The 25690-nt window shown below is 41.2% G+C and overlaps 3 protein-coding genes across 5 annotated transcripts in view; 2 read left to right on the plus strand and 1 right to left on the minus strand.

The window, feature by feature from the left end:
• PAH (phenylalanine hydroxylase) overlaps positions 1-4304 on the plus strand; it is a 40514-nt gene extending 36210 nt beyond the window's left edge. Inside the window, exon 13 of the mRNA XM_083812350.1 lies at positions 376-4304. Within this exon, the coding sequence (XP_083668476.1) occupies positions 376-419 (44 nt within the window). The 3' untranslated portion in view covers positions 420-4304. The remainder of the gene's footprint in view (positions 1-375) is intronic.
• The window catches only part of LOC310887024 (uncharacterized protein), a 211546-nt gene that overhangs the window by 4953 nt on the left and 180903 nt on the right, over positions 1-25690 (minus strand). For 2 of the 3 annotated variants that reach the window (XR_014575595.1, XM_083812426.1), the window contains exon 8: positions 23544-23685. The gene's annotated coding sequence lies outside the window, so the exon portion shown is untranslated. Of the gene's footprint in view, positions 1-18598; positions 18721-23543; positions 23686-25690 lie in introns of those variants that run through there. The other variant, XM_083812425.1, reaches the window with a different exon arrangement.
• LOC310887075 (tyrosine 3-monooxygenase-like) overlaps positions 4406-25690 on the plus strand; it is a 36090-nt gene continuing 14805 nt past the window's right edge. Inside the window, exons 1-8 of the mRNA XM_083812547.1 lie at positions 4406-6838; positions 7776-7950; positions 10059-10147; positions 13500-13567; positions 14763-14813; positions 18788-18933; positions 24680-24815; positions 25501-25570. Coding sequence (XP_083668673.1) covers positions 6641-6838; positions 7776-7950; positions 10059-10147; positions 13500-13567; positions 14763-14813; positions 18788-18933; positions 24680-24815; positions 25501-25570 — 933 coding nt within the window. The 5' untranslated portion in view covers positions 4406-6640. The remainder of the gene's footprint in view (positions 6839-7775; positions 7951-10058; positions 10148-13499; positions 13568-14762; positions 14814-18787; positions 18934-24679; positions 24816-25500; positions 25571-25690) is intronic.

The following is a 25690-nucleotide window of genomic DNA, read 5'->3' on the forward strand; positions in this document are numbered from 1 at the left end:
AGGGCCTGGTGATGGATTCTGACCTGAGGCTCTAGTTGTTTTCAGCAAGGAAGTAAAGGGAAAGCTTGGATTAGTCATATTCTCTTTTGTCATTCTAGCTTTTTCCCTGATGTGGAATATTTTTAATATTGACTGGCCCGCTAAGAGCCAGCATTCCTATTCCTGTAAGCCAACCTTGTATGGCTGATGAAGGTGAAGGACTGACTTTAAAACCTGTACTTCATTATGACCCTCATAAGTGTGTCCAATCCAGCACTTATTTGCTCAAATATTTATTATTTTTTTTCAGGGAATGAATATAAATGGTAAATATATACAAGGGTTTTAGAAATGGGATAACTGTAGGATTAATTACTGTGGTTATTTCCTTTGCAGGTGAGATGGGGATCCTTTGCAATGCTCTTCAGAAGATAAAATGAAGATTGTCTATAACTCATACTAATCGTCAGCTACAGTCTAGAAGCTGCCATATGCAAATACCAGTCTTCACTTAGCCTCAGTCTATTATCTTCCTGTGTACTGCATGAATGCTTATGTCATATATGTTAATTATCACAGATTATCAGACAAAGAATCAGAGAATGGTTTGGGTTGGAATGGACCTTAAAGACCATCTATTTCCAATCCCCCTGCCATGGGCAGGGACACCTCCCACTAGACCAGGTTGCTCAAACCCTCATCCAACCTGTCCTTGAACACTTCCAGGGATGGAGCATCCACAGCTTCTCTGGGCAACCTGTTCCAGTGCCTCACGATGCTCGTAGTTAAGCAGTTCTTCTTTATATGTAATCAAAACCTACCCTCTTTTAGTTTAAAGCCATTATCTCCTGTCCTATCACTACACTCCCTGACAAAGAGTCCCTCCCCAGCTTTCCTGCAGGCCCCCTTTAGGCACTGGAAGGCTGCTGCGAGGTCTCCCCAGAGACTTCTGTTCTCCAGGCTGAACAACCCCAACTCCTTCATCCTGTCTTCAAAGGAGAAAGAGACACTTGCAGGTGACCCTTACTTCTTTTGGCCTTCAGACGCTAATCCTTTTTTTTTTTTTTTTCTGACTAAAGCATAAACATCAACTTAGTTCTGGGAATCTAGGGAAACCCTCCGTATCTCTTGTGCCAAAGGTTGGCAGAAGGAGGAGATCTCCACCATGCAGAACTGCAATCTGCTGCAGACACGGGGTTGCATTACCAAACTTGGCACAGTGACTGGATGGTAATATAACACAGACTAATCCACCTTTTTTCTCTCACATTCATTTTTCCCTCAGTCCCTCACATTTGTGCATATTCCCCATGAAATCCTAAACTCTACATGTTTCAGGGAATATACACACGCTGTTTGGCCCTGTAGAGGGTTTCACCTTCCCTTGGTGAAACTGTACTGCTTTTACACATGAGCACCTCTATCATGAAATAATTTTTTTTCTAAAAGTGTGATGTTGCCATTGATCAAAAGCACAGATGCTAGTAGAAAAGACAGCAAATATGCTGCAGCCTCATTAACAAAGATGTATTGCCACACACTAATATACTGTATTTGCACAATGATGAATCCCAAAAAGGTTTGTGCAAGTCAAGAATACTTTGTGCTGTGTTCTGTCATTGATTTGCAGAATGGAGTCCCTAAGCAAGGCACTGAGACTGCTTATCCAGAGCATGGGGTCCATGCCTCAGTACAGTACCCACAAAAAGGCCTTTTCAGAGAAGAGTTACCTAAAGACACATCTGTGTGGCTTTTTGCTGTTGGATGCTAGGTCACTTTGCCAATACTCTGTGCAAGGAAGAAAACATGCAGAAGTTTTAGCATGTCATCAAGGCCTTATTAGCCCAATCTTAGAGCTGTGATGGCTGTAATATTGTGTAACATCATTGTCTTAGAGCTGATTCAACAAGCTGACAGAAAGGGGAGAGCTCTCTAAATTGACTTACTCAGCTACTCACTGAGGAAAGCTGAGGTGTGAAGGTTATCTTGTATAGTATGTGTCCTCTGAGAGTGGGTGCTTTATTCAGCACTGCTGCAAGGTGTCTCCAAACTTTTGGGCTCATAATCCAGGTGGATAACAATACCCTTCCTGTTGGAAATGAAGGAGAAATGTGTCTTTTAATGCAGCTGAAGATATCAGAGCCTTCTGATTCCTAATTCACCATATCTGTGGCTAGAGTCCCCACCAACGCTATAGGAGACATGGATTAGCCTGTGTCCCCAATCTGAATGCATTCAAATTCACAGACAGAATAATTCAAGACAAATCTTCAATCATTATGCTTTTTGGAGTCTCCTCCCTGCCCCCACCTGAGCTTTAATCTCCTTCTTTTGTTAAAGCACTTTTGTTCTGCCTGGAGTATAGCTTGACTGAGGCAGAAAATGGAAACAAGGGTGTTTCTAGTTTAACCCAGATGAGCCATAGAGATAGAAGAGCTTTGATGTTCAAAAGCCTATTTCTGTATTTTCTCCAATAACTTTCACTCAGGATCGCTAAATGCTCTCTTGGACTGGTCCACATTGTATAATACCTCCCTGTAGCTCCCCAGTTGAAGAAAGGAGATCAGCACTTGTATATTGGAACTGAATCGACCAAAGCAATGCAGAACAGTATTTCCAGCTTGAAACAGTACTGCATTATGATACCAACATGATTCAAGAGTCATATTTCTGTTAGAAGATCCAAAGATGAAGGGGGATTTGAAAATTCATAAGTTCAGTACCTACTATTGTACTACTCTTGTATTTATAGATTGAAAATCAGTGGAGCTTCAGTGTAAACATCATCCTCTAGGAAGATAGAAAGTACAGCTGTTTCCCTTATATTTATGGTGGCTAATAACATTAGTCTATGGATACCAGCTGGAAACCTTTTCTGTAGAATTACACTTATGCAAAATGGAATCATTTTGGTGCTTTGAAGTAAGCTTTTTCATCTCTGTATTTTCTTCTTCTTCTTTTCCTTTTTTTTTTCTTTTTTCTTTTCTCATGACAAGGTCTGTGTAGATCTTTCAGTTCTTCTTGGTATGTATTTTCAGTGTGAAAATAATCCATATTTTTCTCTCTTCATATAATAGGACCCATAAGGTAACTCTGTACCAAAAAAGACAATTTCATCCCAAGGGTGAAGTCTTTCAAACTAATCCGCAGGCAGCTTTCCAAGCTCCTCTGCTTTTGATTTCTGTTATGCATGACAGCAGTGGTAAATCTATAGAAATATTAAGAACCCAGGGTTCATGATTGTCTTTTATGTGCAGGTGGAATAGTTAAAGAACATTGATGACACAAGTCTGATTCTGTGTCCATTAATGCAGGTGTAAATGAACAATAGCTCAGCCGAAGCATCATCACATAGCTGTTCAGCAAGACTCAGAGATGAGAAAAAGTTAAATGCTCAGTATTTAAAAAGTAGAGGACATATACTGAAAATAGATTTTCTTGAAGAAAAATAACAGCTTTAATGTGCTTTAAATAATGCAAAGTAAATTTCATTTAAAATGATACTTCTTTATGGACCACTTCTTATTTCCATGCTAAAGAAAATTAAAACTGTGTAGCAAAATGCTCTTTGATTTATCTGGACAATATAAATCGTATATGTAAGTTAAACACACGAATTGATCAGAAGTAAATACACAGGGAAGGGGGAAAGACCAACTGAGGTGGGCTCCAATTAAAAAAAAGGCTAACCTGCAGTGACTGTTTCACTCATCTTGACAAGATCATGGAGCTTTAACAGGAAGCTGAGATTTGAAAAAAAGTCACTTGATGTGTGTAATTACCTAGAAATATACAATATTGATTACTTTGCCTTTGCATACTCTGTACATCTTTGTATGCTACACTGACTAACCTATCCCAATCTTACCTTTCAGGTAAACTTCCTCAGTTCTGTCCTGCCATGCTCACATTTCTTAATGTCCTTGTCTCCAAGCTTTGTTGCAGGTGACCAAAGAAGCCCTCTCATGAGGCCCTCTTCCTTTGCAGTGACTTTGGCCAAAACCAGTGATGGTGTTGGAGGCAGGAAGTCATCAGCATGAAGTTACATAGGGATGTGGTCTCCTCTGGGCATCTTAAGATGCCTAGATCTGACAGCAGCCTTGCAGTAGGGATGTTTTATTCCTCAAAGGATGCAGAAAATCTTGAAAAAGAGGTTAGGCAGAGGAAGAGCTTCATCTCTTCATGAGAGAGATGAGCAGAGTTCATTCTTTTAAAGCCTGTCTCTTTGCTGCTTCAAACCATGCTGGCAATTGGCAGAGAAAACTTTTTTAATGTTGAAATGTAACCATTTAAATTAACCTAAATAAAAAGAAATTTTAATGCCACATCCAACTCATATGAATATCATTGTGTTCATACATGGTAGAGATATCCACAATGGGAACAGTTCAAAAATGGGCAGCTAGTCTGTGGTGATCAGCCATGGCCTCCTCAGGGCACAGGAGAGGGTAAGCCTACTGGCTTTTGGGGTTGGAGAGACATACTTTCTGCAAGGAGAAGCTGCCTGTCCCTGTGGGACACACTGTGTTCTGTCCTTGCATACCCCTTTAAACTGCAACATTCAGCCTGAAACCTCTCCTCCTGTACTCCTAGGGGTCCCCAAAAGTGCTGAAACCAACACTCTGGCAGTGGGATGCCCTAGGAAAGCTGACTTACACCATGAAACCATGTATGGAGCCTTCCTGGGCCTGTCCCAAGTGTGGATCCAAGGTGGCAGTAGAGCATCCACTGGCTGGGGAAGGACACGTTACCACCTGGGAGCCACATCTCTCTGTGCTGGATCTGCAATGGGCTACAAAGCTGCACTGCAAGCTTTGTTTATTGTGCTCTAACTGTCAAAGGTGGCTCATGAATCTAGTCTGGGTCTACTGAGAAACCTCAATTCATATACACAGGACCATTCTGCTTCATGTTGTACAAGTACGGAGATATGGGACTCTGACACTAGGTTGTTAAGACAACCATAAGAGCCTGATGGTTCTGCCCTCTTAATACTTGTGACCAGTGCCATAGACATACATCTCAAGACCTAGGGCTTTCACCTGCAGTGCAAGGACTCAGGAGAGAATAGGCTGGAAAAATAGAGCTTGTGGCACTTGTTGTTTGTGCCATGCCTGTGACCTGAATGTGGGGACGCATGAACCCACTTTCCATGGGGAAGGCCCAGTCTGGACTCAGGCACTCAGACTTGTCTCAGCTCCTTCATGCCCAGCCTTGCCACCTCTGCTATGGTAGCACGGGTGTGGGAACAGCATTTTTCCCCCCTCAAAGACTACTTTCTTCCCCCCACCTTCCCTATCCTGTTTGGCTTACAGATGCAGTTAAGCCTGGTGCTCCCTTGGGCTTTGCACAGACCTCTCTGACATGCTTTCTTGGGACATAAGCAGGGCCAGGGGTGTAGGGTTGGGGGCAGCCCATGGCAGATGAAGTTGCCAGATTCCAAAGCCTGGGTGGGTTCAGGATCACAGCCAGTGGCCAGCCCTGCCTGGCCCGTGGGCAGTGCCAGGCCCTGTGGCACCCAGGCTTGGGCTGTGCACAGCTGTGGGGACCACGCTTCCCAAGCTGGCACTCATCCACCCTGCAGAGCCTGGGGTGCCCCAGGTCTGGGTGGACGGATGTTCCTCAGGACGCTGAGACCTGCCTTCCAGGCACGGTGCTCTGAAATTTGCCCTGGGTTTTTCTGTCTTGGCTAGGGAATAGCTAAGAGAACTGAGGCCTTCCCTGGTCTCACAGGCTAAGGAGAAATGCAGTGTGGCCATGGTCTCCGGGTCATATTTAACTTCCCAGGCCAGGGAGGAGCTAAGAGAAATTCATCAATGAGGTGTGAGACCCATCCAAGATCAGCTAAGGATCACACAGAAATTGGCTCCATCTGTGAAGGGTCGACAAAACAGTGGCTGGCCTTCCTTTTGGGCCTACAAGATGATTTTCACAGGGTCAAACTATAACTTGGGGAGCCAGCTAAGAGGAACTTAACGGGGAGGCTGCAGTCAACCAACCTATGTGGGGCTAGAGAAGGACAGGTCAGCCTGTGGGCAGGAAGAGCTCAGAAGCAGGCAATGAGATTTGATTTTGACTCAGATAGATCTTTCTGGCACTCCCACAATTGTGTCAGTGCAAAGGGGACACCGCTTGGATTGGGCTAGGAAGTGGGGCAAGAGCCTGTTTGATTCTCTGGGGGCATGGCCAATGCAGATGGGTCCCCATTGAGATAAGAGAGAATGGGAAGGAAGTGCTATCTGAGATATGGTACAGGGCAGTACAAATTGGGAGATGTAAATGGTACTCAGGCTAATTGCCTCTCCTCAAAGAAGCCCATCTCCGGGGGTGAATGGCTTGCAGACACCTTCAAACAGAGCGGGAGGGCCCTGCTTTGAAGTTACCCAGAAGAGGGGGGTTATCCTGGGCTCTTACACAGATCATACGCAGGCGGTTTCCCTTGATGTGTCTGGCATGGCTGACATAAATGGTTCTACATCCAACACAGTAGGAACCAGCTTGCATCACTGCCATCTGGCAGCTCTGGTCTCACCACGCACATAGTCCCACTGCATCTCCAGTCCCATCACAATCCCCAGCCATTACTCTGGTAGAAGTACACACATCCTCAGGAAGTTTTCACTGAACATTTTGCAGTTGCAGTCTTCTGCTCTGGCTCCCAATGAAGACTGACTTTGGGGTGATCTCAGGCCAAAGGGAAGAGGCCAGCAAGGAGAAGGTGATGCACAGCATACAATCCTTGAACAGGCAAGGCAGCCTTGACTCCAACAAGGAGGATGGTGGAGCCACTCTCATCCTGACCCTCACCCTCTGCAATGTGAGGAAGACTGAGTTCTCCAGGGCAGCCAAAGTCTTTGAGGTACAGACCCTGCCACTCACCTTCCATTCCCTTTCTCCACTGACCCACCTCTTCTGCCCCTATTGCCTTCACCTCTCCTACTCTGCATCTCCCCGTCTCTTCCTGTTCTCCTTCTGCTTGCCTGTGCCCCCAAGTTATGCCTCCTCCTGCTTTCTCCCTTCCTTCTTGTCCCTATTGTGCTTCAGAGTCTTAGAGAGCTTGACTGGCCTCTCTAGATGGAGGATAGTTCTCTGGAGGGAGGAAGCAGCTAGATACAATCATTTAGAAGAATCATCATTTTATGCAAGAACTGTTCATAGCAGATACCAGTCTATTGTCTGTTTCTAGCAATTGTGGTGGCCAGCCATGACTAAAAAACAGGCCAGCATTTCAAGTACTCAGACTGTGGTGTTGTTAGAAGCCAGTGATTTTTCCTGCATATTTGGCAGGAGATATAGAGAACACAAGAGCTGTAAACCATTCACGCATTATATATTCTGGGCACATGAAGTACCCCTACCAGGTGCTCACTCTCATCTGTGAAAATGAATATCTCAAAAGAAAAGTATTGTATTTGTTACTTATTTTTAATTGTTTGCAATTATTTAATGATTATGGTGTTATTATACATCAATCGATCTGCTTTCATTTTGCCAGGCTCTCAAGAGTTACCCAGTCAGTCATTTGCTATTTCTACACAGATGAAATGCCACAATCAACAGTATCTCATCTTTCATCTCCATCTCTCTCTACGTAATTCTACTGTGTTTACTGTTTAGCCCTGCATGTATTTTAGCTCCTTCTAAACTGGGCATTACTAGGCTTCATTGCTTAACATGTACTTCTTGTTAATACCTCTTTTAGTCACCTTTTAAAGATATTGTATAAGTGCTTCTAGATTTATTTGGCTTTTCAGTCTTTTGACGAGCCTCATCATATCAACATCTGTCTCTTGCAGATGTTTGAAACTCAGATCCATCACTTCGAAACCAGGCAAGCCAAAAAGCCCAAGAACTCTGCTGATGACCTTGACATTTTTGTTGAATGTGAAGTTCATAGTGCTGATGTTAATATCATTATCTCATCCTTAAAGAGAGCAGCAGAGGATGTGAAAACTGGCAGAGAAGACAAAGGTAAGAAACATATGCATATGTTAGTGCTGTTTTGTTTCTATTTGGAGTAGGTTTTTTAGCTTTCTCTTAATAGTATTAATTTAATCAGTCTGGAAAACAGGTGAGCATACATTCACTTTTCTTCAGCATGTGACTCTTTACCTTGGGACCATTCCCAATGGTGTAGAAAGGGAGGCATTTTGACATGGCTAGTGGAACTGAGGTGAGAAAAGTGTTCCATTAAGGAGGGAGCTGAGAAGGATAGAGCAGCAAAACATGAAGCTCAGGTGAAACTGGAAACTACTCAATGACAGGAAGACTGTGGGCTGAGACCTGTACAGAGAACTGACAGCTACGAGGCTCTTTGGAGTGACCACAGACACTTGCTGGGAATGCAATAATATGGTAGATAGTCTGAATGTTTCATTTGCTTGTAGTATGTTGTGTTGGTTTTGTTAAAACAAGCTGTAGCTCTCTGTTTATGGTGTCCTGTCTGCTGCCGTCTGACTCTCTGGAGGTAGACTGCTCCTTCATTGAAACGAGCTAAATGCAACCATTAGGAAGGAGCATCCAGTGTGCAAGAAGGAGACGAGGTCAGCAGAAAGCCTGCAGGCACCAGGCGGACTGGTAGAAGGAGATGAGCTTCTTGTAGCGAACAGACCTAAGGCTCCAGCTCCTGGGTGCATCTATTTTTTCCCACATGGACCTTCTATTCTTTTCTTTGGAGTTTTTAGATGAGCCAGTCAGGTCCTCCCAGGGAGTTTGCTTAAGCAAAATGACGGGACAATGCCCTGCTTTGATGGCTTTAACACAAAAGAACTTGGTACCAACCAAAAGAAGTGGAGAAAAGCAGCGGTTACCTCTGCTTCTATGAAGCAAAGACAGAGACAGTCAAACTGGTATCTGTCAGCACCATCCCTGTTTTACTGGCTGCATGCACTTCTGTAACGAGGTCAAGGATTCTGCTGTAGTCCTTTCTCCTCTCTCATTTAGCCTGTCTGCCCTCTCCCAGGACTTAGTAGAGGATAGGCAAGATGCATATGGGGATATACACTGGATGACTCATGATCAGGTATAGGTTTTGAGGAGACATGGTCACAAAAGGAATGACAAGGGACTTGCATATAGAACCATTAGCAGAGCCAAAGACAAAGACTCAAAAAATAAAAATAAATAAAGGGTGATTTAAGAAATCTGTCTGACTTGTATTTCTTTCTTCTTATTGCAGCATTGACTATAACAGCATGATAGAGCTGGCATTTCCCAGCCTCTGTGTTCTTTTGTAGCCTTGTATGTTTGTGCACTTGCAGTGCTTGGATGTAATTTAGTAGGACTAAAGTTAAATATTCCATTCAGTACAGAGATGCCTGGTGTCCTCTTGTCAAGTATAAGGTTCAGGTGATCCCCAAAGGACCTTTTCTCAGCTGTAACAACAGAGTCTGATCTCAACACCAGTCTGATCTCAGAAAGCAACATTAACTTTGCCTTTCCTCTGTTGCTGATTTTTAATTAATTGGTTATAAATGCTTGGACTTAAATTAAAATGGGTACTGTACAAATATGCTTTTAGTCACCAGAAAAGGTCCCCTCTTCAGGAGAAGTAAACTGTTTGGAAATTCAGCTAATGCTTGATTAATTTTTGCTGGGAAAAAAAAAATGAGAGAGAGGGGATAAAAATGAAGTCAAGATACTTCTTGGCTTGTTTTGTTTCTAGAAAGTTCACATTTTCCTTTTAAAGTGCTGTTTTCACTTTTAGAAGTATGAAAATTTAAGGATACTTTTTAGGTAAGATCAAAATATTTTTTGAAACCAAAAACACAGAAAGAAATTTCTTGTGCTGTGTCAAACAGACCATCTCATTAGGTCTAAGATGAAATATTTTTGTCTTTAAATACTGTTTCTGTTAATTAAAAAGGGTGTATTATCATGGTAAGTTAGTTTTGAATCATTTTTCATCCAGTCTGCCTGCTTGGTCAGCAAAATGGTACTCAATAACTGATATACATATGAGTATTTAGATATTTATTGATGAAAATAAAGTTTGCAATCTTCATCATAACTTCTATTTTCTGTGTCTCTTTTAAATTATTTGATCCTACCTCATTTAATTATTGCTACTTTCTTTCAAGTGCCCTGGTTCCCCAGAAAAATCCAAGATCTGGACAAGTGTCACCATCTGATCACCACATACGATCCTAGTTTGGAGCATTGTCACCCTGTAAGTTTGAGGTTACTGTTGGTTTGTTTTTCAAAAAGAAACTCTATGTAGTTTTTTGTTTGTTTTTTTGTTTGTTTGTTTTGAGGAGAATTTTAGGAGTAAAGAAATACCCAGGAAAGGACAGCAAAAAAGGGCCAGATTTTTAAAGATAAAGATTAATCTTCAGTGGAATCTAGGATTGCAGAATGAATAATCTAATTTGAAAAGCTTATGGGCCCTGATTCACCAAGGTAAATAGGATTAACAATAGGCGTATGATACAGTCATTTCTATGCAATATAGTCTTTAGCATGTGTTTACCTTTCATTGTTTAGTTTTAAAAAAATATCTCTTGTTTATTATTTCACCTGTTATATTTGAATTATGCCCACTTTGTATTAACTGGTCCACTTAACAGTCAAGTTCCCCACCTTTCCGTGTTTTGTGTTTTCTATGCCTCAACCTTTCAAACACTTTATATCTGCCTTTTCAATTTTGCAAATGCCAGGAATCTCATTCAAGTGCAGATGTACAGTGGATGGTAATGAGGACAAGCGGCAAAGAGCTAGTCACTAATAAATACCAGATCCTCAGATCCCGCAGAGAGAAGTAAGATGCTTAAACTTGCAAACATTGTCTAGACAGAAAATAAGATAAATACATGGCAGCACTGATTCATGGACATAATACTGGAACTGAGATTTAAATGTGACTGAAGAAGCTCAAAATGTCTAGTGATTCCTACTGAGATAAGCACCTGAAGTTTAAATTGGAAGCAAGTTTCAAAGAGTAAAACCCTTATTTATATCTGACTTTTCCCAAGGTTTTTGAAACCAGGATTTTGGCAGTATTTATGGATACTACTCTGTTTGCAAAATATTGTTAGAATGTTTGTGATGGGCTTTCCCTTGGATTCAGGCAGTAGGTTTTGGTTAAGTGTGCGCCACAGAAAGGGCTTTACTCATAACAGTTACATGTATGTAATCTTAGCCCTGCCATATGCAGAAAATATAGAAAAGGTAGAGAAAAAAGGCACTGGAGAGTATTGCTCCAGTGAAGATAATTCTAAGACAAAGTACTGAGAACAAGTATCAATGGTTTGCAGCTTTAGCATAGATGAGATATAAGAGTTAGGTACAGGCAGATAAGGGGATCTGACGGACCTTTTGCTGATTGCCAAGGTAGGTCTTGGAACTGCTGTGAAGTGTTCTGCAAAACATCATGTAGAAGTGAAGCATGAAAAGGAAAAAACACAGGCTTTGCGCTGAAACGTGCAAAGATTTAGATGGGTGCTAACGGAATCTACGTGATTTCATCCTTCCCTTCTTTAAATATCTGAATTCTACTTAGACTCTTTTATTAACCTGCACAATCTTTATATTGTTACCTATGTACAGTCCTGTGTGGTAGCTTAAAAAAAAAAATAAAAAAAATCTGGTCTATCTTCTATTTTTGACTTATTAAACTAGAAATCTCTAGGGGATCTTCATATCATGCTCAACCAGGACATCAGACAGGAGTTAGACTCAATGATCCATGTGGGGGCCTTCCAACTCAGGACATTCTATGATTCTGTGATTCTATCTTTCTTTCTTCCTTGCATCTTTCTAGTAGAAATATTCCAAGTATTTGCCTATGTTTTTCCTGAACTATCTCTGAGGTTGTTTCCCATGAGATTAATGAATGCATGTTGGGAATTACTTGAATCCGACTATGTTCTGCTTTTACTTTGCCAAAGAGAAGGTGTGAGCACTGAAGAGGGTGAGAGAAAGCATGAGTGGTGTAGAGTCACTGAAGTGCTGAGCGGGGATCAGTCACCACTGCAGATTGCAATGCAATGTAGAAATATCTAAACTTGAAACAAGTTAGCTCAGGCACTGGAAATCATTCATCTGTGCCAGGCAGGGGCACAAGTCAGCCTCACTTACTGTGCTGCTGACCATGGCTCAATGTGGACAGGTTAATGGAAAGTACCAAACGTTAATGTCCACAGCTGGCTCAGCAGAGATTTTGCATATACATTTAACTGCTGAATAGGCAGTTTGGGCTATCCATCTCAACAGTTTTGCTTTGTTCTTTACTGTCTCTTTAATGGCTGGAAAAGCCATGACACCAGTTGCAGGGGCACCCTGACACCTGTATGGTGCTTCCTTGGGGAGGCTTCTCCTGCAGGGACAAAGCTGAGAGGTCATAGCACCAAGACTCTGGCCAAATGGCTTTTTCCTGTGTTTTGCATGGATACATTATTGCTACTGACAAGCAAGGGTGGCATTTGAATGACCATGTTTTCCATAACACATGACAAAAAATAAACTTGCTCTTGGGATCCAGTTCTTTCTTCAGATTCGCGCACACAATACTCATTAACTGCAGTATTACTGGTATTATCGCTACACTGAAAATTATGTGAATAAACCTAAGGGAGAAAGTTGGCTTGTAGAATGCAAAGTGGTTCCAGTAAGTTCTGAATATCTTAGAATAATAAATATTTGTACAGTGATGCTGATCAACGCTGCTTTATGAGTTATATTAGTAACACAGTGCCAGATTTCAGATTTTATTCCTATTATGAATGATGTAAAATTCAAAGGAATTTGATTCCACATGTCTATTCATATTTAATAGCTGGAGACCCCTGCTTGAAACTCTACTTCTAGTAAACATTGCAGGGGAGGTGGGGTGGGGGGGAGGGGAGGGAATTCTTGCTTTTAATAAGTAAACTGCTCTTTTGAACAGACACCACTGAATCTGCCTTTATTATAACACGACAATAAATGGGCAAGAGGAGATTCAGATAAATACATATACTTTCCGTAGATTCACTGATGGCTCCAGTGATTTCTAGCCAGTGAATACCCCTTCTTTTCCCAAAGTGCAGAGCATCGTGCAGGTGCAGTGTACTTTCTCTGGTGAGGTGATACTGGGCTTGGTACCATTATGCCCATCACACTCCAGTACTGCAACCTTCGTGCTTAGCACAGGAGAGCAATGACTCAGAGACTCAATTCCCTCCCAGCAGAAGAGACACCTCCAATTCAATTACTTTTTTTAATGTGATTTTCATTTAAATTTGACTTTAAGTTTAGTGGTAAGTAATGTAGCGTTTATGAACAACTCCAAAACCTTCATACCAAGCCATGTTACTTTCCTTTCTGGTCACAGGCCCAAAATTTTCAGCAAAATGTCATGGATGTAACTGAGTGCAGACTTTGGCTTGCCCTGTTCATAAGGATCAAGATTCATTGCCTCAGAGAAAACAGCCTAACTGAGGCCTAGTTATTTTGAATGCTTCTGCCAGCATATTTATTCATGCCCAGAAATCTCTCTTAATGTGAAACTTTTTTTTTTTTTTTTGAATTATGTTCTAACTCAGGGATACACTGACCTGGAGTACAGGAAACGGAGGGCATTCTTCGCTGACCTTGCCTATAATTACAGAGCGTAAGTACAAGACTGTTGAAGAGACACTTAAACAATCACTATGCACTTTCAGACATCCTCATGTGCAAGGGAAACCTTAATCTTTTAGTGATGTATCTATCCGGCTATCTATTAGAAAAGAGAATTTAGACATAGAAACTTTACCTCCATACAACACAGACTTTTCTCACAACACAGCAAATACATCTTAAAAGTCATAGGGTTGTATTCACATCTCATTCAGTGTCTTAGCAGGGGTTATTTCTCCATATAGGTCTTTCATTTCAACCTTGCAGTTCCTTCTAGGACAAGCTCCTAAGATGAGGCTAATCTTTTTCAAGGAACTATGAGGAACAGTTTTTAGGACATTCCTTGGCAAATTTTTAGTACATATTTTTGACAAAGAAAAGAAATTTACTACTTTATTTGTTTGACAAAATGGCCAAGTCCATGTAGATTACCGTTCCCAACCAAAATCTCCCTGACTGAAGAAATGCTATCAAGGCTACAGGGCAATTGTTTCTTCTAATTGAAAGAGGGAAAAGCCTAAAAACCTCTAATCTCCCATGTGCATGATTGAACGTGTTCCCATCTTTCTGTGTAAAACTTCACCAGAATCACACTGCTGTCTGGAAGAGTTAACTAAATTGTTAGAACTGGTTGTGGATTATCAGCCTCATGGTGTCCAAGAAATGGTAAAAATTTCCAAGTCATGAGATCTGAAGAGAATTCTATTTGACTATAGTTTTTTCATTGCCACTATATATCACAGCTAGTCCAGCACAAAACATCACAAAAGCACAGACTGAACTGACTGAACTATTGGAGAAGTAATAGTGAAGAACTGGAGACAAGACCGTTCATCAGCGAACTTAATGATAAGCATGCAGTGTATGCCTGGGCAAATCTCTGCTAATGAGTTTGATGATAATACTGTGCTGATCACGTCCTCATGGATGGATCATCCAGACACACAGTGTATGGTGGTTGCTTGATTGCCTTCAACAGAGATAATGTTAAGCCTGAAGGCCTGTTTTTTTCTTCTATCAAGCAGAGCACAGCTCCGTTTCTTACCATATTCTTCTGTTTCCTCCCCACACTGAACAGGGGAGAAAATACACACATTAGAGTCTACCAGGACAAAGAAGTGATCTTTGTATGACTGAATTTGAAATCTGCTTTAGAAACATGCATTATTTCCTCCTCTTTGTTACAGAGGGGACCCGTTGCCTCGCATTGAGTACACAGCACAGGAGACTGCAACTTGGTGAGTTTGTTACTTATATACTGAATCCTTGGCCATTCCATTGCAGTGTCAGGAAGGACAGGCAATATGAGACAATTATTTTGAAGACACATTTAGAAACCACAAGTTTTACTTCATGATAAAGTGTTCCCTTTTGGTCATTTGTTTTGCAGAAACTTATTCTCTGGGCTGGCCCTAACTATTCGCCTTATAGAGCAAAACATGTTTTCTTGACCCTGCCCGCCAATCACATCAAGATATTAGAAGCTACAAAACACCTGGAGCCTATAGTAGAATATCTTAACCTTCAAGAGCAACCTTGATTCCTCCTTGGATTTCTTCTAATTGACTTCTAATTAATCATGCCTCTGGTGGTGACGGAACTATTGGCTCTCCAGATCTGTTACCAAGATAAAGTGCCCACTCATGGGATAGCAGCTCACTCACAGGATGTGGCTAATCCACGTGCCTGTTCTTCTGCAAATATTCTTTGCTGTTAACATGAATAAGCATAATTCTCTTGAACTTACGGTGAAGGAAACTTTGGGGTGTCCTTCTAGGATACATTATTTGCGCTGTCTTTGAGGTCATATGAAATGATGGGCAAGTTACTTTTACGTGGGTGCGGCATGTCTTCATTAGGTCTTTGCTTCTCCTGGAGATTTGCCACTTAAAAAAATGCCAAACATTCATTCAATTCACAGTATGTTTGCAGACTTTACATGAAATAAGTGGTAGATCTGAAAGAAAGGGGAGTTCTTATCTCATATATCTGTTTCCACTTTCTCCCACTCTTTAATAACTCTCAGTAAGTACCAATAATTACACATTTTTATGATAATACAAACAGAAATATATCCAAATGCCCCAAACTAAGAGGAGGGCCCCAGGATTGTGCAAGGTACCGTATGTATGCATAATAGAGTCTTTGTTCAGATAAGTTTACAACGTAAATGGAAAGTCAGCCTAAAGGTGGGAAAAGGGGACAATGATAGCCACATTTTTAACTAAGGAACTGAAAAAGTGAGCGCTTAACTGATTTGCCCCAAATTATACAAGAAGTTAATGTCAGTGTTGGAAATTAAATCCATATTCTAGATCTCTCATATCAGGACCTCAACCGCAGGGTCATCACATCCTTTTCAATGATTATTTTACTTAAAATAAAATTTATTGTGCCATAGAAAGCTTGAGGGGTGTTGCCCACAATCATAGAAACCTTGCATCCAACTCACCCAGGCAATCACATTTTTATTAAGCTCAAATAAGTTTTTATAGCATCTTTCAGTTGTCAAAGATTGATAGTCAGTGTCATGCTCATGACTTCTACCACCAGCCAGCAATCTTGGCATGGGATGGTGTGTGGAAAAGTCATATTTAAGAAAATTTAATTTTGTGTTCTTTCCTGTTTTTCCCTTTTGTTGCCAACCTCCGTCATTCCTGCCCTTCTCCACCTAGAATTAGTCCCACTGTGGTAACAGAACAGACCTTTAAAGCAGTATCTGCCTGTTTCCCCAAAACAACCAGCCACAGCAACCCAGGTTGTCTTGTTATGTGAAGCTGTTTCCAAAATTAGAACTCTCAATGGTTATCACAGCTCCCTGGGGCTGTGCCCTGAGGTCAGCTGCATTACAGCACAACTTAATTGAGCTCAGTGCAATTGAAAGGGAAATTTGTAGCACAGATTAAATTCCCTTGGTGTTCACTCTGAAGAGTTGTTGGATGACTTCAGTTTGTAGCAACATGGTTATAAAAATGAAAACTAATCAAGTGCAGAAATATGACTTTCAGAAAACAGAGGGTACATATGAGCTGAGTTTGTGTTTTTAAGCAGCACTCTTGGAAGGCTGTGAAACTAAGTAGTCATAGAATATGTCTTGTGGGTAAAAGCTATCACAAGAAAAAGTGAGAATCTTCAACAAAATTATGGGGATGCACCTGTCACATCTTCATAAAAAAGCTGAGTAGTACCACTTTTTATCTAAAAGAATTAGGGTATTTATGCAAAATACAAGCATTGACTTTAAAGTCTTTCATGTGACTGGCTCCATCCAAAGCTTCTTTCTGGAGTGTTGCATAGCCCACACTTCCAAAACTTTCTCTTCCCCTCTCTGGACTGGATGACCCTCAAATAGCAGCTTAATGGTCTTTTGATTGTGGAGACAAGGGATGTTGAAAACAATATGATGATAAAGAACCAAATCCCCAGACAGGGTCAGAATCACTACTACTCAAGCATGTGAAGTTTGTTGTTGTTGTTTGTTTGTTTGTTTTTCCTTTTGTTGTTGTTGGTAGTGGTTTGCCCCAAATGCCCACTGAAGATATATTCCTGGGCTCTATTATTGTTTGTTTGTTTGTTGTTGCTGTTGTTTTTAACAAATAGGAAAGACCTACTGTAGTCATCTTTTTATTCTACTTCAGTTTTCTGAAAGATGGCCAATGAGCTAAGATCCTTTACAATCAGACTAGCACTTCCACATGGTAAGACATCGACACTATATTAGGGCAAGCTAAACTGTCCTCTGGAAATATCTGCTACTCTTTGCTGACTTTGGAGTAAACTTACATGATTGCCTTAGAGCTACTTAGAGAAGACAGATGCTTGACTTTGGATAATTCATCACTACTCTCTGAGACTGTCTATGTTTCTGTGGTAGACAATGTTTGGACAAACAGTAGAGTGATACTTTGATAAAAGAGACCATATGTGCAGAAGTGTAAACAAGCCTGCCCTCTTTAGACTCCTGTCTGGGGCTGAACTATGTACTGGTTCAGATCCTATGCAATCCCACTGAAGTCAGTAGTATTCTATGGGGAATAAGCCAGGGCAACATTTGAACTCTAGTCATCCTAATTTTTTCCTAATTCTTCCATGGAAATGGCCCAGTCTCCTGCGGCTTTTGCAATAGTGACAGCAGCCACTGTTTTCCTCTGTTCTTTTATTTTTATTTCTCCTAAGTTTTGTTTTGTTTTGTTTCCTTTCATTCTGGTTCATTACTCCCACACTGCGTAAGTCATTTGTACAAATGGAGAGAGCCATTACAGGGACTGGCTATCACCTCCATAGCAACAATAGCATCACAAAAAATATAAATAAAAATAAAAACAAAAACAACAAAAGGTCATTTTCCATAGCCAGCACTTCCAAGAATGATCTCAATTTTCATAAAACAATGTTTATAAAATTTTTAACACCCTAGGGCTATGTCTGAACAAAAATAGCCATTTCTATAAGTTTCTGGCCATCCTATTACTATTTGTTTATTTTGCAACGGCTAAATATATTTCAAAACACAGCTCTAGGACCAAGCACCATCAAGTCTGAAAGAGGCTTGAAGCCTGTGACAAAATCTGGTTACATCTGTTTTTTTTTTCAGCTGGTCTCCTTTCTTATGATGGGCTAAATGCTTCAAGAAGTTGGCATGTCTTTCAAATACGTAGCTCACGCCAGGCATTTTGAACTGCAAAAGTATGAACCTCTTTGCCTGTACAGATGTACTCTTCAGTATCAGAAAATCCGATTTTTTAGGGCTAGCAGTCAGGCTGGACATGGAGGTGGAGGGACCAGCATTTTAAGCTGTACTTCCATTTAGAGAGCAAAGAATACCTGACTTATTCCACCCCTAAATAGTATAACGCAGAAGGCCACAGCTTCAGTTTTCTCTCTGTGGCTTCCTCTGTGCCTGGCTCTCTCTCTGTGCCTCTGATACTCTTATTCCTAATCAATGTTTCCAAACCAGTATTAGAACCCTAATTAGAATTAGGGTGTATTAAGGGATAAAGCAGATTTGTGGAACAGAACCCACCTTTATGAAGGAAAAATGAAACAAAATGCCCCAGGCATTGTTACATCTGTCCATACTTCAGCTTCTAAGCATCAGGTGTCCCAAGACTCATGCTTATGCTGGGGGTCTATGTCTCTCTGGATCTGTAGGTAGAGCAGAAAAGTACTTCTTTACTGAGGTGGGTCATGCTATATGGCTCTTGCTTTTCAGGAGAGAAGTCTACAGGAAGCTGAGCAGCCTCTACCCTACTCATGCTTGCACACAATACCTAGATGCTTTCCAGCAGCTGGAGAAATACTGTGGATACCAAGAGGACAACATACCTCAACTTCAGGATGTCTCCAGATTTTTAAAAGGCCAGTCATTTTGAACTATGCCTTATTCTACGGTTTCCTGGATATTTATGTACGCCACATGTACACAAGCTGTGTTATAGGACATAAGCTGGTAAGCAGAGCTGGTTAGCTGTTGGACTTCCCTCATGCAAGGTGACTGTTAGTAAGACATTAATACAAGGCATATCTAGGGACCAAGGTGTGACTGAGTTTGTTTGTTCTGTCAGTGGCTACAGTTGGTGTAGCCCTAAACCGCTAATTCCAATACCATAGTAGCACACTTCTTAGCGTGACTTGAGCATATAGTTTCTCTGCGGGTTTTGCTGTATTTTACACTTTACACAACTAAGCTATCTGTAAGACCCAAACACAAGTACAGGTAAATACCTCTCAGGTCCACTTTTTTTTTGTTTTCTGTTGCTTGAGACAGGATAGCAATGTGTGCTAGAGGAACACGATTTCCAGGAGGTCCCGCTAGTCAATACAAACACAGCTTCCTTGCAACACCACTGCTTCTTTCTGTCCCTATGGCCCCACATACCAGTCTAAACTGTTTGGCACCTAGTGTGTAGGAGAGCAGAAAAGTCATGGTGCTAGTCTATAAATGCATGAAGATTTGGCCTCAGGTAGAAGAACCTATAAGATTGCAAGGCCCACTGTTAGTTGGGGGCAGGCTAGTGTAGGGCTGGAGAGAAACAGAGCCTGAATTATTATTATTATTAAGCCACAGGCTGAACACATTCTCAAGGCGAGACACTTTGTGTCAACCAGCAGATTTGCCACTCTATAAGGAATAACTAAAGAAAGCTTGTCTTTGAAACCTCCTTGCTCTTCTTGAGTGACAATGAAATATTCCAGAGAGTGGAAAATAACTGCTCACTATGCCAAAATAAATAAATAAAAACTATGGCTTAACTTTAAATAAACTAAATTTAAATAGAGTATTCAGGAAATCAAATGACCTGCTCCACATATCAGTACATGATGCTAGTTAGCTTGACTGAGCTTTCTGTTGCTGAATAGGTTTCCGAGACACTGCCAATTTTAGGGAAAATTAAACTGATGACAAATATTTTAGTGTGAGGGAATGGAGGGATGGAATATGAAATGTGACTCTCATGAAGATGCCAGCACCAACCAGTTGTAGGAATTTCTATGTGTGTTATGTATTTTCTTCTGTATTTTCTCACGTACTTTCCTATCCATTCAGCCATCCCTCCTGTAGTAATTGGGCTTATAAATATTTTTCTCATTAAGTAGCTTATCTCATCTTATCTCATTTACACAGTAGCTGACAGCAGGGAGCTCCAGAAATCACATGATACTGGTCTGAGTACCACAGATATTCATACTCTTTGACTGAATCAGATGATTTCAAAGTGGGAAAGTTTAGGACAATGTAAGAATATCCTCTCATAGTATTGTTCCTATTGCTCATGTTGGTTGACAGTATTTGATTACCCTGAGTCTGGGTTTTCTTGCTTCTTTTGTAGGCTCTGGCTCTAAATTTTCTCTATGCTATACAAATTTTCCTAAGGGAAAAAAAAAAAAAGAGAGCAGTAAAAATAGTCATTCTGAAAATTCCACTAGCAGTGGTTGGTAAAATGTTCACAGTGAGTTTCAGCACGACTATTTCAAACATGGCATGACTACTGTAAGCTAATTGTCCAAATTACTTCTCTGTCTGGAAATGAGAATCAGGCATGTCGGAGGCATTTTATTCCATCCTGGCATGAGTGTCCAAGGAAATGGATAGAATGACTCCCTAAAGTGCCAGTCTTACCCTCCTTAAAGTTTAGATAAAACCAAGATGATATGTAGTTCAGCATGGAGGCTTTATGAAGCATAGACAGAACAAAGTTGGTCCAAAAGAACTATGTTAAAGATAGACACATTTAAGGGTTGGTAAGCTATTTTAGACCCATTATATGGTGCTTGGAATTGATATCCTCCTTATCTTCGATGATTCCCTCTAATAAGATCATTTATTATTAATTTGGGTGGCTTTTACCACGATCTTCAGCAAGGCCAGAATTTTTACACCTACAGCTCATGAATCAACAGTGTGCTTAGTCTTCTTCCTGTGCTATGGGTGTGCAGTATTCACCCAACCAAACTTCAACCAACCTTTAGGCTGTGAGGTCTCCCAAAGTTCCTTGGCATTCAGTGGATGAATTTCACCTACTACCATGGCATACAGTGGATGAATTTCACCCCATCTTCATGTGTGGAGATGCATTGTGCAATTTGTCCTTTCACTGGTTAGCTGTGGATGAGCCCTGAACTGTCCCACTCCCAGTTAGGATGTAAATCCCAGCATGCATCTTTACTGAACACTGCCTCTAAGACTGGACCATTCTTTAGTATATGAGATGATAAGCCCTTGTATAATAAGCTGTATAATAAATTGAAATGCAGAGAGAGAGGAATATCCTCCAGGGAAAATTATCATGGTATAGACAGCCCAGACAGCCAAATGAACTTCCGTTTTCTTTTACACAGCAGTGTCTGTGAACTCTGCCTAGTGATCCCCTTTCAATTTAATGTAAGTTGAATTACAAGATCTGTCAAGTGTTAACTGGTCTGGTAGTGAGGTTGGTTTAAACAGAAATGAACTCTACATCATAAGTATTCCTCAATTACCTAAAGGGAATTTAAAAGGTTAAGCACTTGACAGTTTAACAGGGCAAGAGTTTTTCTTAAAGTGTTAACTAGAGGAACCTAAGCACCTCTTTCTTTCTAGGAAAGAAGTTTGGATTTAGACATTCATTGTCCTCCACAGCTGGAAGAAATTACAGCCAGTGAACTCAGGCAAGCTCACACTACAACACGCAGGCCTGTATGCACAAGTTTTTCTAGGCCAAGAATTAAGCCTTACAGATCACTTTAGGTCAACTGCTGGAGACCTTCTCTTCAACTCTTTCTGATTTCAGAGACCTTTGGGCAGTGGGTCCAAGCAGCCACACCCCCAGTTCGCTGCTGATTTCTGGTTTTATTGTACACTAATGAAATAGAAGTTCAGATTTTGCAGATAATACCTTCAGCAGATAACTTTTTTTTCTATGGCTTCTGAAGGCAACTTGCCAAGCCTCTTCCATCAGCAGACTGTCTGATTCACTGGCCTGTATTTAAAAGGACATCTCAGGGAACATAAGCTGTAATTTTCATTTCTTTTCTGCTCCTCGAACATAGATGCTAAAACAATATAAATTTCCCTAGACTTTCTCGTAGTCCTTCTAAAACTGAGTTACTTCAAGGCTTGGTAGCATTCTGATGTATTTTTCAGATGGTGTAGTTATCACTTCACTCAGACTCAGAATGTAGCCCAAAGATTATCAGACTCTGAGGTTTTCATGTTCTTTCTGATTGGCTTAGTATGTTTTCAGCAGTAAGGAAGTACCCTTTTTGTTCTAGCTCTTGGACAGTCCACATAGAGACCTATCTGATCATCTTCTATTCCCCATAGCACCTTGCTTTCCTAACTGGGGAGGGAGGAGAACAGGAAGCATCTTTGTAAACACTTTCAGTTCCCTGGTTAACTCTGATGCTTTTGGTCAGCATATAGAAAAAGACATAATCTCCATAGGTTTATTTGCTGTTCACCTTTTTTGTCAGTTTTGTACCCATTACCTTTTTAATATGGTCAAGCAATAGAAGATAAGCATGGTAAACAGTAATCACCTAGTCCTTCACACTCTCAGGTAGAAAAATTCCTTACTGTCCACTCTTTTTTTTTTTTTTTGTCCTGGATAGTTTGAGATGTTTTGTCACTTCTATGTCTTCGAGTAAGGCCTTTTTAGCTCCCTTCCCTTCCCTTCCCTTCCCTTCCCTTCCCTTCCCTTCCCTTCCCTTCCCTTCCCTTCCCTTCCCTTCCCTTCCCTTCCCTTCCCTTCCCTTCCCTTCCCTTCCCTTCCCTTCCCTTCCCTTCCCTTCCCTTCCCTTCCCTTCCCTTCCCTTCCCTTCCCTTCCCTTCCCTTCCCTTCCCTTCCCTTCCCTTCCCTTCCCTTCCCTTCCCTTCCCTTCCCTTCCCTTCCCTTCCCTTCCCTTCCCTTCCCTTCCCTTCCCTTCCCTTCCCTTCCCTTCCCTTCCCTTCCCTTCCCTTCCCTTCCCCCCTTTTCTTTCTTTCTTCCTCTTTCTCTGTCTCCTTCTCTTTCCTTTTCTTTATCTTTCTCTTTCTCTCTCACTTTCTTTCTGTCTTTATTCTTCTCCCTCCCTCCCTCTCTCTCTGTCTCTTTCTTTCTGAGAAAAGTGCTAATAGCCAGACAGAGCAAGACAAGAAATGTTGGAAGAAACATTAAAAAACTAAACAAAACAAATCTTGTAAATGGCTTGGTTTCTGGGTGGGATTTTTTTGTTTGTTTACATAAAATAAATTAGGTTCCAGGCTTCATGACACAATAGGATGTGGATAGGGAAGGGAGAAAAAAGCCATTTTTGAATTTTTTAAAATGCAGTTTTATGCTTTAAAGCAGATGAAATGTCATTTATGGGAGCTGAGAATGCAACACAGATTTCGAATATAGGACTTCAAAAAGATTACCATTGGCTCTCTTTAAAAGCAGTGATTTTCAATTTTCTTAGCTTTGCAGACCACCAACATGTTTCCCATGGAAATGAAGATTATGCATTCAGTTGACCATAGGACAGTTTATTTTGCTAGTCATCTCTCAAAGACCTTTCACAGTAATGCAGGATGTTCGGGGATAATATTGATAGCACAAGGTAAAATCCAATTGAAAAGTGTTGCATTCTTCTGACCTCTTCTATGGACACCTGCAGAGCAAAACGTGTATAATCACATCACTGGAAGGGTATGTAGTCTGTTCTAGGCAAATATAATGGTGAAAAAATCAGAGGGGAAAAATAGCTGAGAATAGCTAATAAAAATTCTGACAGTAGATGGCTAAGGGCCAAATTCCAGCATTAACTCTAACAAGGACCCGTTTGCTCTTTCTCCTGAGTGTTCCTGTTCTAATGAAGTTCAGAACGAAAGCTAAAATTGACAGGGAGGCTTGTCAGGGTTGAGATAGTTTATGCAGTTTAAATCAGCATGCACTGACAAATTGAGAAGACGTTTAATAGTATGCTCCAATTCTACTGCTGGGCTATTTTGAACTAGGTGCATTGACAAATAGAAGAATTGCCTAGACTGGGTCAGACTCATTGTTTACCTACCCTTATCTTCAAGTGTGTGAGGTACCAGAGATTTCATAGTAGGGAGTAAGAAATTCCATAGATCAGGCTTAAACAGTAACCAAGCATCACAGAGGAGCCAGGTGCTCTCAGACAAGGGTAGGGTTGGGAGGTGTCCTTTGCCAAACTCCTGTTTATCATCTTTTACATGTGCTGTGGAGGAAATAAGAGAGAATCCAAGGACTAGTAAACTAGCCAGGGACTGAAAATGCAGGTTCTGTTCCCTGCTTGATCATAGGGATCATGTGTGACCTCAGACACATCGTTGACATGACAAACGTGTGTTAATGTGTTAGAAATGTAAACTGGGGTTAGTAGGAATTCTGTACCTCACATCATTGCTGTGTGACTAAGCATAGGATGAGCAGTTGGGTGTTTTGATGTTACCCTAACTGGACCCATAATGACAAAAGGCACATGTTGATAACGATAAGCCAGGATGTTCCTACTATCCTTCGGTGGAAGGAGCTACTGCAACAGGACCTGAAGGCCCACTGAAACTGCCTACCTGCAGTAAGTGTATAAAGCAAGTAACCGTAGGAAGTCTTAAATTCTGTCTCACTTTCCTTTGCAGAAAGAACAGGTTTCCAGCTGAGACCAGCAGCAGGGCTGCTGTCTGCTCGTGAATTCCTTGCCAGCCTGGCATTCCGTGTCTTCCAGTGCACACAGTATATAAGACATTTCTCTTCTCCTATGCATTCCCCAGAACCGTAAGTTTGATACCATGGCACAATCCCATCCTTTGAATGTGTTGGAAATAATTCTCTTGGGAGCAACTCTGGATCTCTATCCAGTATTCCACAGAATGAAATAATCTGAGAAACTGATAGCTGGAGTTTTAGAGGGGGAAGTAATGCATGCAAGGGCGTGGGTCTCTGTTTCTCTTACAAAGTTGTCTGGAGAAGGAAAAGACTGGAGAATATCTGGTTTAATCTTTTCATCCTGCCTTCATTTACCATCTGCTGGGGTTTGATTCCCTGCTGTGAAACTCTCCCAGTAAGTGCTGGCCAGACAGCAGCAATTACATTTCATGAGAAATTACAAGTTCACACAGACGTTTTTGTTGTATGCTGGGACAAAACAGGGTCTTTTCAAAGATGTTGTGACATAGGAGCCTATTGCCCATGCCATCCCAAGTGAGACAATAGCCAGTGTAGTGGGGGGCAGCTGGATCCCCATGGCAGAAGGGAATGCTTTGTCAAACTCTCTGCAAAGCTAGGCCAGGTATGGAGGCACCTATTGCAGAGTAACTAAAACAGTTGCAACCCTCACACTAGCTCCCTTGGGGGGTCTGTTGGCTAAAATCTTTCATAGGACGTTCACTTAGAGCAGGGACAACAAACAAACAAACAAGCAAACCACTTTAATTAAATGTGAAGGTCACTTGTTTTCCAGAGACTGCTGCCATGAGTTGCTGGGTCATGTTCCCATGCTAGCCAATAAGGAGTTTGCCCAGTTCTCACAGGTAAGAGGATTGTACTGCTAGCTGTTAACCAGTTGCTCTGGGTAGCAGGCCAGACATGCCTCAAAGGCACGCAGCTCACCATGCTTGAAATGTTATTTTAAGCCTTAGGTGTGTCTGACT

Source organism: Anser anser (genome assembly GCF_964211835.1).
Source record: "Anser anser genome assembly, chromosome: 1".
NCBI lineage: Eukaryota > Metazoa > Chordata > Aves > Anseriformes > Anatidae > Anser > Anser anser.